The 13,316-nt window shown below is 42.4% G+C and overlaps 2 protein-coding genes across 2 annotated transcripts in view; one reads left to right on the forward strand and one right to left on the reverse strand.

Moving 5' to 3' along the window:
• The window catches only part of LOC109908778 (synaptic vesicle glycoprotein 2A), a 47,389-nt gene extending 42,383 nt beyond the window's left edge, over nucleotides 1-5,006 (reverse strand). Inside the window, exon 1 of the mRNA XM_031789868.1 lies at nucleotides 4,765-5,006. The gene's annotated coding sequence lies outside the window, so the exon portion shown is untranslated. The remainder of the gene's footprint in view (nucleotides 1-4,764) is intronic.
• Nucleotides 3,991-11,256, forward strand: LOC109901995 (uncharacterized). Its single transcript, XM_020498040.2, has 3 exons — nucleotides 3,991-4,201; nucleotides 6,629-7,913; nucleotides 10,358-11,256. The coding sequence occupies exons 2-3, from the start codon at nucleotides 7,828-7,830 to the stop codon at nucleotides 10,713-10,715; spliced, it is 444 nt and encodes a 147-aa protein (XP_020353629.1). The 5' UTR covers nucleotides 3,991-4,201; nucleotides 6,629-7,827; the 3' UTR covers nucleotides 10,716-11,256.
• The last annotated feature ends 2,060 nt before the right edge of the window (nucleotides 11,257-13,316 follow it).

The following is a 13,316-nucleotide window of genomic DNA, read 5'->3' on the forward strand; positions in this document are numbered from 1 at the left end:
ACTTTTAAAGTTTATTCAAGTATAGTTGCAAAAACCATCAAGCGCTATGATGAAATGGGCCCTCATCAGGACCGCCACAGGAAAGGAAGACCCAGAGTTACCTCTGCTGCAGATATGTTCACTAGAGTTAACTGCACCTCAGATTGCAGCCCAAATAAATGCTTCACAAAGTTCAAGTACCAGACACATCTCAACATCAACTGTTCAGAGGAGACTGCGTGAATCAGGCCTTCATGGTCGAATTGCTGCAAAGAAATCACTACTAAAGGACACCAATAAGAAGAAGAGACTTGCTTCGGTCAAAAAATATGAGCAATGGACATTAGACCGGTGGAAATCTGTCCTTTGGTCTGATGAATCCAAATTTGCGATTTTTGGATACAATCGCCTTATCTTTATGAAACGGATGATCTCCGCACGTGTGATTCCCACCGTGAAGCATGGAGGAGGAGGTGTGGGGGTGCTTATTTAGAATTCAAGGCACAGTTAACCAGCATGGCTACCACAGCATTCTGCAACAATACGCCATCCCATCTGGTTTGCGCTTAGTGGGACTATCATTTGTTTTTCAACAATGACCTAAAATACACCTCCAGGCTGTATTTATTTTGAAGAATTTAAAATATAAAACACTTTTTTTTGGTTTACTACATGATTCCATATGTGTTTTTCATAGTGTTGATGTCTTCACTATTATTTTACAATGTAGAAAAACTCTTGAATGAGTAGGTGTCTCCAAACTGTTGACTGGTACTGTACCTAGAAAGAGTCCCAGAGAAAAATGTATTTCTTTATTTGATTACATTGTGTCCCTGCTGCCTGAACACTGCACAGGCTGGACACTCCTGGGTTGGGCATTACAGGGTGGAAGTATTCCTGAGAGAGGATGATGAGATGCTGTTCAGCAGGAGTAGCAAACAGAGAGGAGACAACATCTATTTATTTAGCTGTTCTTTTCTGTCCAGCTCCAGTGCCATGTTTGGATGTGCGTAAACACGCTCCTTTCATGGATCAAACAGTAGCTCCACCCACCTAGACAGTATGCATGGTTCTGCAGAGAAAGAGAGAGAGAGGTCCCCTCTGGAAAGGGCACAGCCCAACATGAGTCACGTCATCATTGTCATCTTTCCCTGGGCGGAACCTCTCAGTGTACATAGTCAACCTGGGCTCACTACAGCAGCTAGCAACACCATGTCAAACAGCATGTCATCCCAGCATCCATTTTAGTTCCCTTCACTGCTATATGGATATTCAAAGAAAAAACTGCTGTGGATGCAGTCGCAGTACCTATAATGAAAAAGTGAATTATAAGCATCTGTGGCAGTTGCCCTTGCTACAGAAAAGTTGAATATACAAAATATTGTACTATTTGAGAGGGCTTCTTCATGTCAGTTTTGAGAGGTAACAAGGGAAGGAAATGGGTGATATATGCAGAGGGAGACAACTCAATGAACTTGTTATACCCTTCAATGATGTAACGGTCCATAGGTTTTAACAGTCCAGTACTTGAATTGGATGTTGGTGGTATCCATGTCAAGGGGAACTACTTTGTACCACTCCTGTCCACCGTTAAACGGAGGCTCTGATTCTCTAATATAAGCTATTGGCATTTGATTATACCTACTGTAATGCCTGAGTTGTAATGCCTACGTATGAAATAATAGATATGTAGAGGGTTTTTACAATTTTCATGGTCGTTTCATGACTCATTAACAACAATGTTGTCGTCAATCTACTGTTTCAAATGTAGCAGCAGGTGTAGATGCTAACACAATAATGCCAAGCTTTGAACTGAAATATGAGAAGACATTGAAAGCTTGGAGAGGAAAGTATAAAGCGTCCTTGCTGGAGAAAAGGAATCTTACAAACAGGAAATTGTACACTGCAGTGAAATACCAGAGAGGAGAAGGTAATTTCTCTAACAGAACCCAAGAATATACTGCAGGGATTATGGGAGGAGAAGATGATGATGCTGGGGACTGGGGTACTCTCTATGCAGATATCCTCACCACTGCATTATATAGAAAATATGGCAAGCTCTCCATGCTCAGTGTTATGCAATGGATTAATACCATTTGTTGTTGTTGGACTCTGATGAAATTAGCCAATGTGAAGCGTTTGAAATGGCTACTTTACAGCTACAATGTTTGCTCTCCAGTACTGCGTGCACTGGGGCTATTTGTTTTGCTATTGTGCAGCTACACTGTGTGGTTTACTACCACTTTACCGTTTGGTTTACAACATTACGTTCCTCCGAGGTAGATACCCCATATGGCAGATTAAAAGCACATTTGCTGTCAGTGGAAGACTGATGGTAATGTGCTTTGAGAAGAAAAAAGGCATTGATTATCTCTCAGTTGTACGGTAAATCTACAAGAGTAGAAATGTAAAACACGTAAGTATGTATTTGACCGATGGCCTGTGTTTCTGGGTCGCTAGGTGGTGATGGAAGTGGACTGTCTAAATTTAGCAACACCTGCACTGAGCAAGTGATCTCAACGATATGTATTGGATACTGGTGGATGGGAATGAGTTGAATGTCTGTGTTGCTGGTCCACAGGCTATTTCAGCCTGTCTTAGGATGTGTTATGTTAATGCAGTAAGCCCCAGTGCTCACAGCCACCGCAGAGTGAAGTTGTAACTTGTGACAAGTCTAATCTTTGAGGACAGCCCAGAGCACACCCTAATCAGCAGAGGTAGCAGGCAGAAAATAAGACCACCAAACTGTCCAGCTCCCTTCCCTGTCGTCTGGCTAACTGTGGATGCTGGAGCTGCTGTCTCATATCCACCATACTCTCTCTCTTCAATGGATAACCTCCATTATATTGTTGTTGTATCGATTAGATCAACTCTCCCTTAGTATAACCACCCAGAGCTTGATGTCTCAATACTTCCCCAGTTTGCTGGTACTTGATGTACTTGATTGTACTTCTGTGCCACATCACACACAGCTAAAGGAGACCAAATAGCCACTGTATTTAATGAATTCTGCCTTTAACACCACTTTAGCAATGGCTCGTCTGGCTTCAAAGGGTTGTTGAACAAGCACAAACAACAGAGGGAGTAATATCAAAACTCCAATGAAGATTATGCACTGAAGAGGAATGTATCATCATGGGCATGACTGTAGCTGTCATCAACCTGAGCTGCCAAGTCATTCTCAATGTATTCTGTTTTACCCTGTACTCTACAGTACACACACCTTTCAGATGTAATCTCTTAAGGTTACACTACAATGAGTATTGCAGTATCAAAAGAGTAGGGAATCAGCCAAGAGACTGACGGAGGAATTACTGCAAGGTTAGATAAAAACATACATTTATATATCTGAGTCACCAACAGGCTTTGCAAGTAGCTACAGCAGGACTTGATTGACAACAAGCATAACAAATGAAAGGGAGGGTAGTAAATACTGTGTCACTATTTGGCAAGCACTGTAATCCAATCCATAGGCCTAGTCAATTAGATTATGAACTGATGTAAATCACAAAGCTTCCAATCTTCCAATCACATTTCGATCTTAATAAATAGTGTGTTAGCCTATAAATGTTTATTTTATTTGGCTATCATTATATTGGTAAAGGCCATATTGTTGTTGATCTTATCCAAGGTGAGAACACATGGACATTGTAACAACATTCTATGGCTATAGCCTAGTAAACAAAATGTAACAATGATTGTGAATAAATTATTGTAAAAGAGATAGGTGTCAATTGTTGTCAAATTATTTTACAATCAGATCGAATATTTTTCCCTGAAGGCCCTTTCTATCAGGCCAACATGTCAATCAGTAACCGTAGCCTATCCATTCTAGACGCTGGGACAACCCGAAGATGCCTTCAAAAATCGACTGTATAGGCCTATGTGTCATGTTTTTAAATGACAAGGTCATTGTCGCAGAAATAACGCGACACTGCACTGACAAAGAAAAAAAGAAGTTTTAAGCAAGTTCCGTTCATCTTCGAGATCACAGAGCGCAAGGTCATTTATCGCGTTCTACGCGTAATGAATAGGACGCAGCCGTTTATGCCGCTTATCTTAAAAATAATAATAAACAGTCTACATATAGCCTATGGTAAAAAAAAACATTCACTGATGCTCAACGGTGTGTGCAGCCTATACCTTATGGTTCAGGGTGAATATATCCAATCATCAAATCAAATTCAAGCAGTCCAGACTGGTGAAGGGGCGAGGCGATAAGGTGAGAGTCATTATTTAAATCAACGCCAATTAACCATAAACTAAACTATGGAAGAGTCTTCACCACTATACGTAAATGCACTGTAGCCTATATTTAGCCAGGTTATGTCATGCTTGAGAAGACCTCAGTTTTCAGTAGTAATAATGGCTAAAATGTGATGGCACGGGGATGGAGCAGGGATGCAGGTTTACATTATTACGCACGAGACCACCGGACCAAATTTGGTGGCATTAGAAATGCTATTCGTTCTTTGGAGATATGTTGTTTTTGTTGTAGAAACGGATGTATATCACTTGTATTTTACACACAGACGTTGACTTCTCTTCTGGCTATTTCACTAACAGGCTATTTAGGGATGGGGTGGGGGGTCATTTCCTATCGGTTGTGCTTTCTTGCTATCGCTCAAAATAACCTCGGCAGCTCGGCGTGGACAGCGGTGGAAAACTATTGACTAGGCTATTTAACATAATTATTGCAATACTACCCTAAATGCTCTTGATAAACATCGAGTATGACGAAATTTACGGCAAATAAATGTAACTGAGACTTATACTCTTCCTTACCTTTGGTAGAGAAGGTTGGCGTTTTTCCAGTCGACCTCAACTGTATTTATTTGTGAATAAGGTTGTCACCGTGTTAAAAAAAAATCAAAAGGTGTTAAATCCGGTCTATGAAAATTGTTCTGTGGTCACCTACCCAGTTTAGAATACAACATAACCCTGTTGTGTGCACAAGGCTGACGTCGTACGCTACCCTACCACACAGCATCCTTCTTGGAGCACCCCCCTCCTCTCGAGCACCCCCCTCCTCTCGAGCATCCCCCTCCTCTCGAGCATCCATCCCTCTAGTCTCGCGTACACAATTCTCTTCGGAGAGGGTGTTCTTCTTTTGCTACAGTGTGGACGTTAGAATGTCAATGGAACCGTACTCTGTTTGTGATGTGGCATTCATTAATTATTCAAACCACCGGAGCATTTGAAGACATATTTGGCAATATTATAGACGCTATAGATTTCTGCCCAAACTGATATGGATTCGACCGTCTTTCTCGCCATACTCACCAAATTGTTGGTGCATTGAGCTGTGCACGAGATGCCTCTGCCTACACGAGCTGCAGCTCCTGGCTATAATTGGACATGAGAAATGATACTGTTTGATACTGTGTTTGTAAAAGACTGATAAATCATTTGGGAGAAGTAAAAGGTGTAAAATCTTTCAGGAAAGGTATTGCTGTAAATTCATTGGGTATTCACAGTCTGCGCAAACCATAATTTGTAACACCAAAATAGACTAACATACACTACCAAACTGTACACTGCACCATACATCTAACCCTAATAAGCCTACATATTGCCATGCCAAATGCAAACCCTGATCTCATCAGACCAGATGAGTTCCTGGCCTTTAGCTTCAGGCGTTACTATAGTCACCAGCCACAGTCTATTTCAGAGATGGCCAGCTGCCATTTGGACAGGTCCTACAGGCTGGTATCTATTGACCACAACAGTTATACTCCTATATTTTCCCCAATAGCTGCACTGATTCCACATTAGATAAGCCTATATCCTTTCATTCACATAAAGTGAGAAGTGATTGACTGAAGCTGTCAAAGTAACCGGTCACATGACCGTGATGATGATGGGAACAGGACATCAGGACACCCCATAGTACTCCTGACCTCTGATGCTCTGCACTCAGTCCCAGTGGGATGCTCAGTGCATGACTGGCATTATGTTTGAATAGCTATATGGCTTCTCTTACACTCTTCCCTCCACCCTGGCTGACATATGGGAGTAGTACAGTGCAACTTCGTCACTGTCTTCCAATAATTTCCAGCAACGTGTCACTGTCTTCCAATCATTTCCAGCACGGTTTGTTGGTGAGAGATCTGATTGGTTGGGGTCAAAAGTCGACAGATTAAAGCTGCCTTGTTATTTAATCAGCATTGATGTGAGAGATCTGCATTAGAGTTCCAAGGGACTTCTCCCTCGTAGCACGATCCAACTTGGAAAGCATACTTGAAAAGCATACAATTAAAATCAGAACAGAAGTCAGGAAATGGAACTCTCAGGGTGCGGTGATACCAGCTTAGAATTCATTAGGGAGGCCATGCTGTTTTTAATGAAACACATTAAAAGATGTTTGGGGAAGTTGTGTTGCCTATTGCTACAGTAAACAAAACATGTTTCTATATGATTTTCATGTTATGAAATTGCATGATAACAATACTGTAATGAACAGAGACCAAAATTTAATTTCCATTACAATCTATAATACTTAAACTAAATTCATATTAATATAATACTATAATCCTTATAATCACTGTATCACTGCAACCACACACAAACCTGAGTAAAATGATCATCCTGTATTGCAGTAGGTGCGTATAATGCTGTACTGTATCTTAACTAGACATCATTTCCACAGGTGGTCCAGACTCCAGTGGAGGGAGGAGCAACAGCTATCCATGCATCACCCTCAGAGGAACCTGTTAGAAAACTGACAGACCTGATCAACACTCCCACACAGCTGCACAAATTGCCCCCAAACCAGTCAGCAGATGGGCTGGCTGGTGTGAGACCCACATAACTGACAGAAAAGATTACAATCTTAACAAACAAATGTGCCTGAAAGTAAACACTGCCCACTGGTCTTCATTGCTATTTGCAGCTATTTTACTATTATTTGCCTGTTATTACATTTAATTTAGAAGAATATAGGACTGTGTCATATATTTGTACTATAACAAAAGTGAGCCTAGCCAGTGCTAGTTTACCAAGAACACCTAATTTAATTACAAAGAGATCCAATTTCCTGAGCACAATAGTGGCATCATCATTTCCATCCCTGCCTTATAATTTCATACTTTATGATAACAATATAAGACAAATAATAGAACACTTGCATTGGAACAACTATTTTTTTCAAACGTAAAGTTAAAACGATTGACTGACTATATAATTAAAAACGTATTGATTGTAGCCCATAGCTGACATTAAAACTCAGTGGGACAGTAAATTTAGTCAAAGAATGCTCAGGTATGTATCGCCACCATGTGGTTACCTTGTGAAGTTATGCCTTCATGTGGCGATCGCCGCATCTTAATGACCCGATATTCCACAAGAACACATGAACATGGCCCATAAAGAGAAAACCCCTATGCGCGTTTGGAGTCAGACCATTTAATTCATTTATTGCTATATTCCGAAACGCCAAGTGTAGCCTATTGACTTTCCATGTATGATAATAAATAACGTAAAGATCAATATCAACTGTCCCGTTTTCATGGCATTGGTCAAATCTAGTCTACGTCGTGCGCGCTTTTAGTCTATCCTGATTACTCCAGCTGCTCCACTTCGTATTCCGTTTCTGTTCGCGTGCGGTGTATTACTTGGTGTCAATGTAACCTACTGTAGGTAGAGGAAAAATCGCCATTGTAACGTTGTTCATTTTTTCTCGACTGGAACTAGTACAACGATACTGATTTGTTATGGTTTTTGGATTTGCCTAAATTTCATATTTAGATAGGGTGGTTTTAAGGACTAAAGAGATTGTAACATATGAAATAAGACAGACGCAAAGAGGATGTGGCCCAGAAACCAGGTCGATGAAATATTGGCGCTATCATGAGAGGAAATGGTATGGACCTTTTATGGAGAATCTTAGCGGCTCTGAGCTTCGATTGTTTTAAGGATTCGGCGTCTTCACAGAGGTGAGTGTGAGAAAATCTAATTTTTCCCAATGACCATAATTGTTTGTATGATATCCCACAGTTTTTTATGCCATTATATATTACAACTGAACAAAAATGTAAAGGCAACATGCAACAATTTCAAAGATTTTACCGAGATACAGTTCATATAAGGATATCATTCAATTTAACTAAATTATTTAGGCCCTAATCTATGGATTTCATGACTGGGAATACAGATATGCTTCTGTTGTGCACAGATGCCTTAAAAAAAAAGGTAGGGGCATGAATCAGAACCAGTCAGTATCTAGTGTGACCATCCATTTTCCAGTGCCTCATGCAGCACAAGACATCTCCTTCGCATAAAGGTGATCAGGCTGTTTATTGTGGTCTGTGGAATGTTGTCCCACTCCTCTTCAATGGCTGTGTGAAGTTGCTGGATATTGGTGGGAACTGGAACACTCTGTCATACATGTCGATCCAGAGCATCCCACACATGCTCAATGGGTGTCATGTTTGGTGAGTATGCAGGCCATGGAAGAACTGGGACATCTTCAGCTTCCAAGAATTGTGTACAGACCCTTGCGACATGTGGCCATGCATTATCATTGTGAAACATGAGGGGATGGTGGCAGATTAATGGTACGACAATGGGCCTCAGGATCTAGTCACGGTATCTCTGTGTATTCAAATTGCCATTGATCAAATGCAATTGCGTTTGTTGTCCCGTAGCTTATGCCTGCCCATACCATACCCCTACCGCCACCATGGGGCACTCTGTTCCCAACATTGACATCAGCAAACCGATCGCCCACAAACGCCATACACGCTGTCTGCCATCTGTCCGGTACACTTGAAACCGGGATTAATCCGTGAAGAACACACTTCTCCAGTGGCCATCGAAAGGTGTGAATTTGCCCGCTAAAGTCACTTACAACGTCGAACTGCAGTCAGATCAAGACCCTGGTGAGCATGTAGATGAACTTCCCTGAGAAGGTTTCTAACAGTTTGTGGATAAATTCTTCAGTTGTGCAAACCCATAGTTTTATCAGCTTTCTGGGTGGCTTGTCTCAAACAATCCCGCAGGTGAATAAGCCGCATGTGGAAGTCCTGGACTGGCGTGGTTGTGAGGTCAGTTGAACTAAATTCCCTAAAACGACGTTGGATGCGGCTTATGGTAGAGAAATGAACATTCAGTTCTCTGGAAACAGCTCTGGTGGACATTCCTGCAGTAAGCATGCCAATTGCATGCTCCCTCAACTTGAGACATCTGTGGCATTGAGTTGTGACAAAAATGCACATTTTAGTGGCCTTTTGTCCCCAGCACAAGGTGCACCTGTGTAATGATCATGCTGTTTAATCCGCTCCTTGATTATGCCACACCTGTCAGGTGGATGGATTATCTTGGCAAATGATAAATGCTCACTAACAGGGATCTAAACAAATTTGCGCCAGAATTGGAGAGAAATTAGCTTTTTGTGCATATGGAATATTTCTGGGATCTTTTATTTCAGCTCATGAAACATGGGACCAACACTTTACATGTTGCGCTTTATATTTTGTTCGGTATATTATGGAGTCAGAGTGTCAATATCGCAGTAAGTAATATTTCATTTCCGTTTTAAGACTAGATTAATAGCATATGGATCATCTATTTGATCCCCCCTCTATAAGAGTTTGTGAATTGTAACAATATATTTGCTATGAAGAAGAAATCCATCCTTTAGTTGTTACGACAAAAGGTTTGTTAAGCAAAAAGGTTTACCTCCATTCTCCAGTATTGTCTTCATGAGACACATTATGAAAGGTATGAAATAATGTGTTACATGACCACAAATGTAGCCAGAAATGCATCTGACTTTGTTGGAAACCCTTTGTTAAACCAAAACATATCATACAGTGTATATCGTACTGAAAATGCAATGATATCTGCATGTATGATATGTGTTTTCTATTCAGGATTGCTGAATGATAGTTTCTATACTTATATGATGCTTTTACATACCATTTTGCCCCACAGCATTTGTTTGGGATAAATTCATTTTAAAAGATTCAGAGTACTGCACTGTATAGTCTTTACCATTGCACTTAAGCAAACACCTTGTCACGCCTACTTCTGCTCCCTCCCTCGGGCACTCAACGTCAACGGTCTACTAACTACCAGTCCTGGCAACCCACATTGCGTAAACCTGGCAACCATCATGGCGCACACCTGCTCCCCATTGTTAAGCACACCTGGACTTCATCACCACCCTGATTACTTTCCCTTCATATAGCCCTCAGTAATCCTCAGTCATCCGGCAGTATTGGGTTTTGGTCACGTTCAGTACGCGTATCCTGTCTTGTATTTTCTTCATGTTTATCATTATTAAACTCACCTTCTGCGCCTGCTCCCTGACTCCCTGTGTATACATTACACACCTCTTACCCAGAGTCCAACCCCTAACTTCTCATCCCCTCTGTAGGTCTCCAGGCAAGCTGAGCTCCAGCCAGGCAGGTAGTCTGGAAAGCAGCTCCCTGACTGGCTCTCTCTCCTTGGGGCCAGACCTGCCTCACTGCCAGTGCTGCATTTCCTACGAAGCCCGTCTGAAACGCCTGTCCTGTGGCCACCTCTACTGTGACCCCTGCACAGACCAGATCGTCAACCTAGCCTTTGAGGACATCGAGGGACTCTCTGATTACCCCTGCCCCATGTGCAAGTCCCTCCGCCAGCTAGGGGACCTGGGCCCCCCCTCTTATGGGTACCTGGGTACCCCCTCTTTTGGGCCATGTGGGACCCTGCAGCAGCAGGTGGCTAAAGAGCATGGGAGCAGCTGGGGGTAAAACTGAGGCAGTTTATACTGTACATCAAGGGGTGTGGTTAAAAAACAAATGCATGTTGTCCCTTCTCCAGATGAAATACTGTAGGAACCATTTAGACTTTTCAGTTATGTCTTTAGTGTTTTGATTTGAATATTTTAATGCACTGCCTTACACTGAGATTGTGATCTGGTATTGTGTGATGGATAGTGGCTCAGTGTTTCTTCTTTGTGTAATATGGTGGTGGAAGTGAAACTAATGGAAGTGCATAACATTACAGATAATGTCCATTGGTGTGCCATGACATACTGTAAATGGATATTACAGGGTGATTAAGCCAGAGCTAAGTATTAGATGTTTGTGTCAGACAGTTCTTTACATTTATGTGTACTGCTTATTATTAGTAGACATTTGGACCTTACTTAAAAAATGTTATATTTTGAGTATACTTACTGCTTATGCATTTTAATTTAACTTAATTGTACAGTGCCATGCTACTTTTAAAGTGTTCAATATCATATTGTAAATATATATTTTGCTAAAAAAATAAAGTTTGTGAATTGTATTACTCTGTTTGAAGACTTGAATGATTGCAGAACATCATCATCTGGTCATCTGGGGTCCATGGCATGCCCTCCATTGTGATCTCTGGCCTGACTCTTCTGCAGACTGGAATATGTTCCAGGATTAATCCGATGGCATTGAGAAGTATACTACCACATCCGTCACCGCCTTCATTAACTGCATCGATGACGTCGTTCCCCACAGTGACCGTACATACATATCCCAACCAGAAGCCATGGATTACAGTCAATATCCACACTGAGCTAAAGGCTAGAGCTGCTGCTTTAGCGGGAGATTAATCCGGGCATTTATAAAAAATCCCGCTACACCCTCCAATGAACCATCAAACATGGAAAGCGTTAATACAGGACTAAGATCGAATCCTATTACACCGGCTCTGACGCTCGTCGGTTGTGGCAGGGCTTGCAAACTACTACGGATTACAAAGGGAAGTCCATCCACGACCTGCCCTGTGATGTGAGCATACCAGACGAGCTAAATGCCTTCTATGCTCGCTTCGAGGCAAGCAACACTGAACCATGCATGAGCGCACCAGCTGTTCCGGATGACTGTGTGATTCATAGATGATGTAAGACCTCTTTTAAACAGGTTATCATTCAGATTATCAGGACACATACTCAGAGCATGCGCTGAACAGCTGGCAAGTGTCTTCACTGACATTTTCAATCTCTCCCTGACTCGGTCTGTAATACATGTTTCAAGCAGACCACCATAGTCCCTGTGCGCAGGAATGCAAAGGTAACCTGCCTAAATCAAATCAATACTGACTGCTACCCTGTAGCACTCACATCTGTAGCCACGAAATGTTTTGAAAGGCTGGTCATGGCTAACATCATCATCCCAGAAACCCTGGACCGGCTCCGGTTTGCATACTGCCCAACAGATCCACATATGATGCAATCTCTATTGCACTCCACACTGCCCTCGACAAAAGGATCACCTACGTGAGAATGCTGTTCATTGACTACAGCTCAGCGTTCAACACCATAGTGCCCTCCAAGCTCATCACTAAGATAAGGATCCTGGGACTGAACATGTCCCTCTGCAACTGGTCCTAGACCTCCTGACAGGCCTCCTCCAGGTGGTGAGTGTAGGCAACAACACATCCACCACGCTGACCCTCAACACGGAGGCCCCTCCAGTGCGTGCGTAATCCCCTCCTGTACTCCCTGTTCACCCATGACTGCGTGGCCATGCATGACTCAAACACCATCATTAAGTTTGCAGACACAACGGTGTTAGGCCTGATCACCAACAGCGATGAGACAGTCTATAGGGAGAAGGTAAGAGATGGTATGTTACATTACGGTTGTCCATCGTATCCGATGATGACTTCTAAGTTAACTGTGAATTCTTTGGTGACTGTAGAATCCAATCCGAGATCCACAAACTTTATTGCAGGTGGGGCATATGCAGTCTGTGTTGGCGGGGCATGGTTGTATGTCTCCTGAGCTATTTTTGCAGTTTTGTTGTGCTCCCCTCCTCCCAACTATGTACACCGCTATGACAGAGCTGCCGCCAGGTGGAACGGTCAGCAACAGCATCCTCCAGGTCTGTGGGTTTGATGCTGCACTACTTCAGCAACGTTTTCAGCATATCGCCGGACAAGATGAGACATTCTAATGACATGCTCAAGCCAGCGCAGTTGGTGTTGTGTGATCATGGCATCATGGCAGTTGGTCTTTGCAAATATTTCTGTATGGGGCACACGGTCGCACCAGGTGATTCCCAGGATGCGCTTCAGGCATCTTATGTGACCCATGCTTCACAGCTGTGAAGAAGTGTGGTGATACAGACTGCTTGTTAGACAGCAACTTTGGTTTGGATGTGGAGATCCCTGTTTTGGAAGACCCTTCGTATGAGTTTCCCGAAGGCAGTTGATGCTTGCTTGATCCTATATTTAATTTAGAGGTCGATGCTGCAGTCCTCAGAGAGGATGATGCCCAGGTATTGGAAGGATGTGACTGTTGCCAGTGATTTGTGTTCAATGGTGAAGACAGGCATGTTGGGTGGAGGGCTGGATCTCCATTGGTAGAGTGT

The sequence above is a fragment of the Oncorhynchus kisutch genome, linkage group LG2, assembly GCF_002021735.2.
Source record: "Oncorhynchus kisutch isolate 150728-3 linkage group LG2, Okis_V2, whole genome shotgun sequence".
Classification (NCBI taxonomy): Eukaryota; Metazoa; Chordata; class Actinopteri; order Salmoniformes; family Salmonidae; genus Oncorhynchus; species Oncorhynchus kisutch.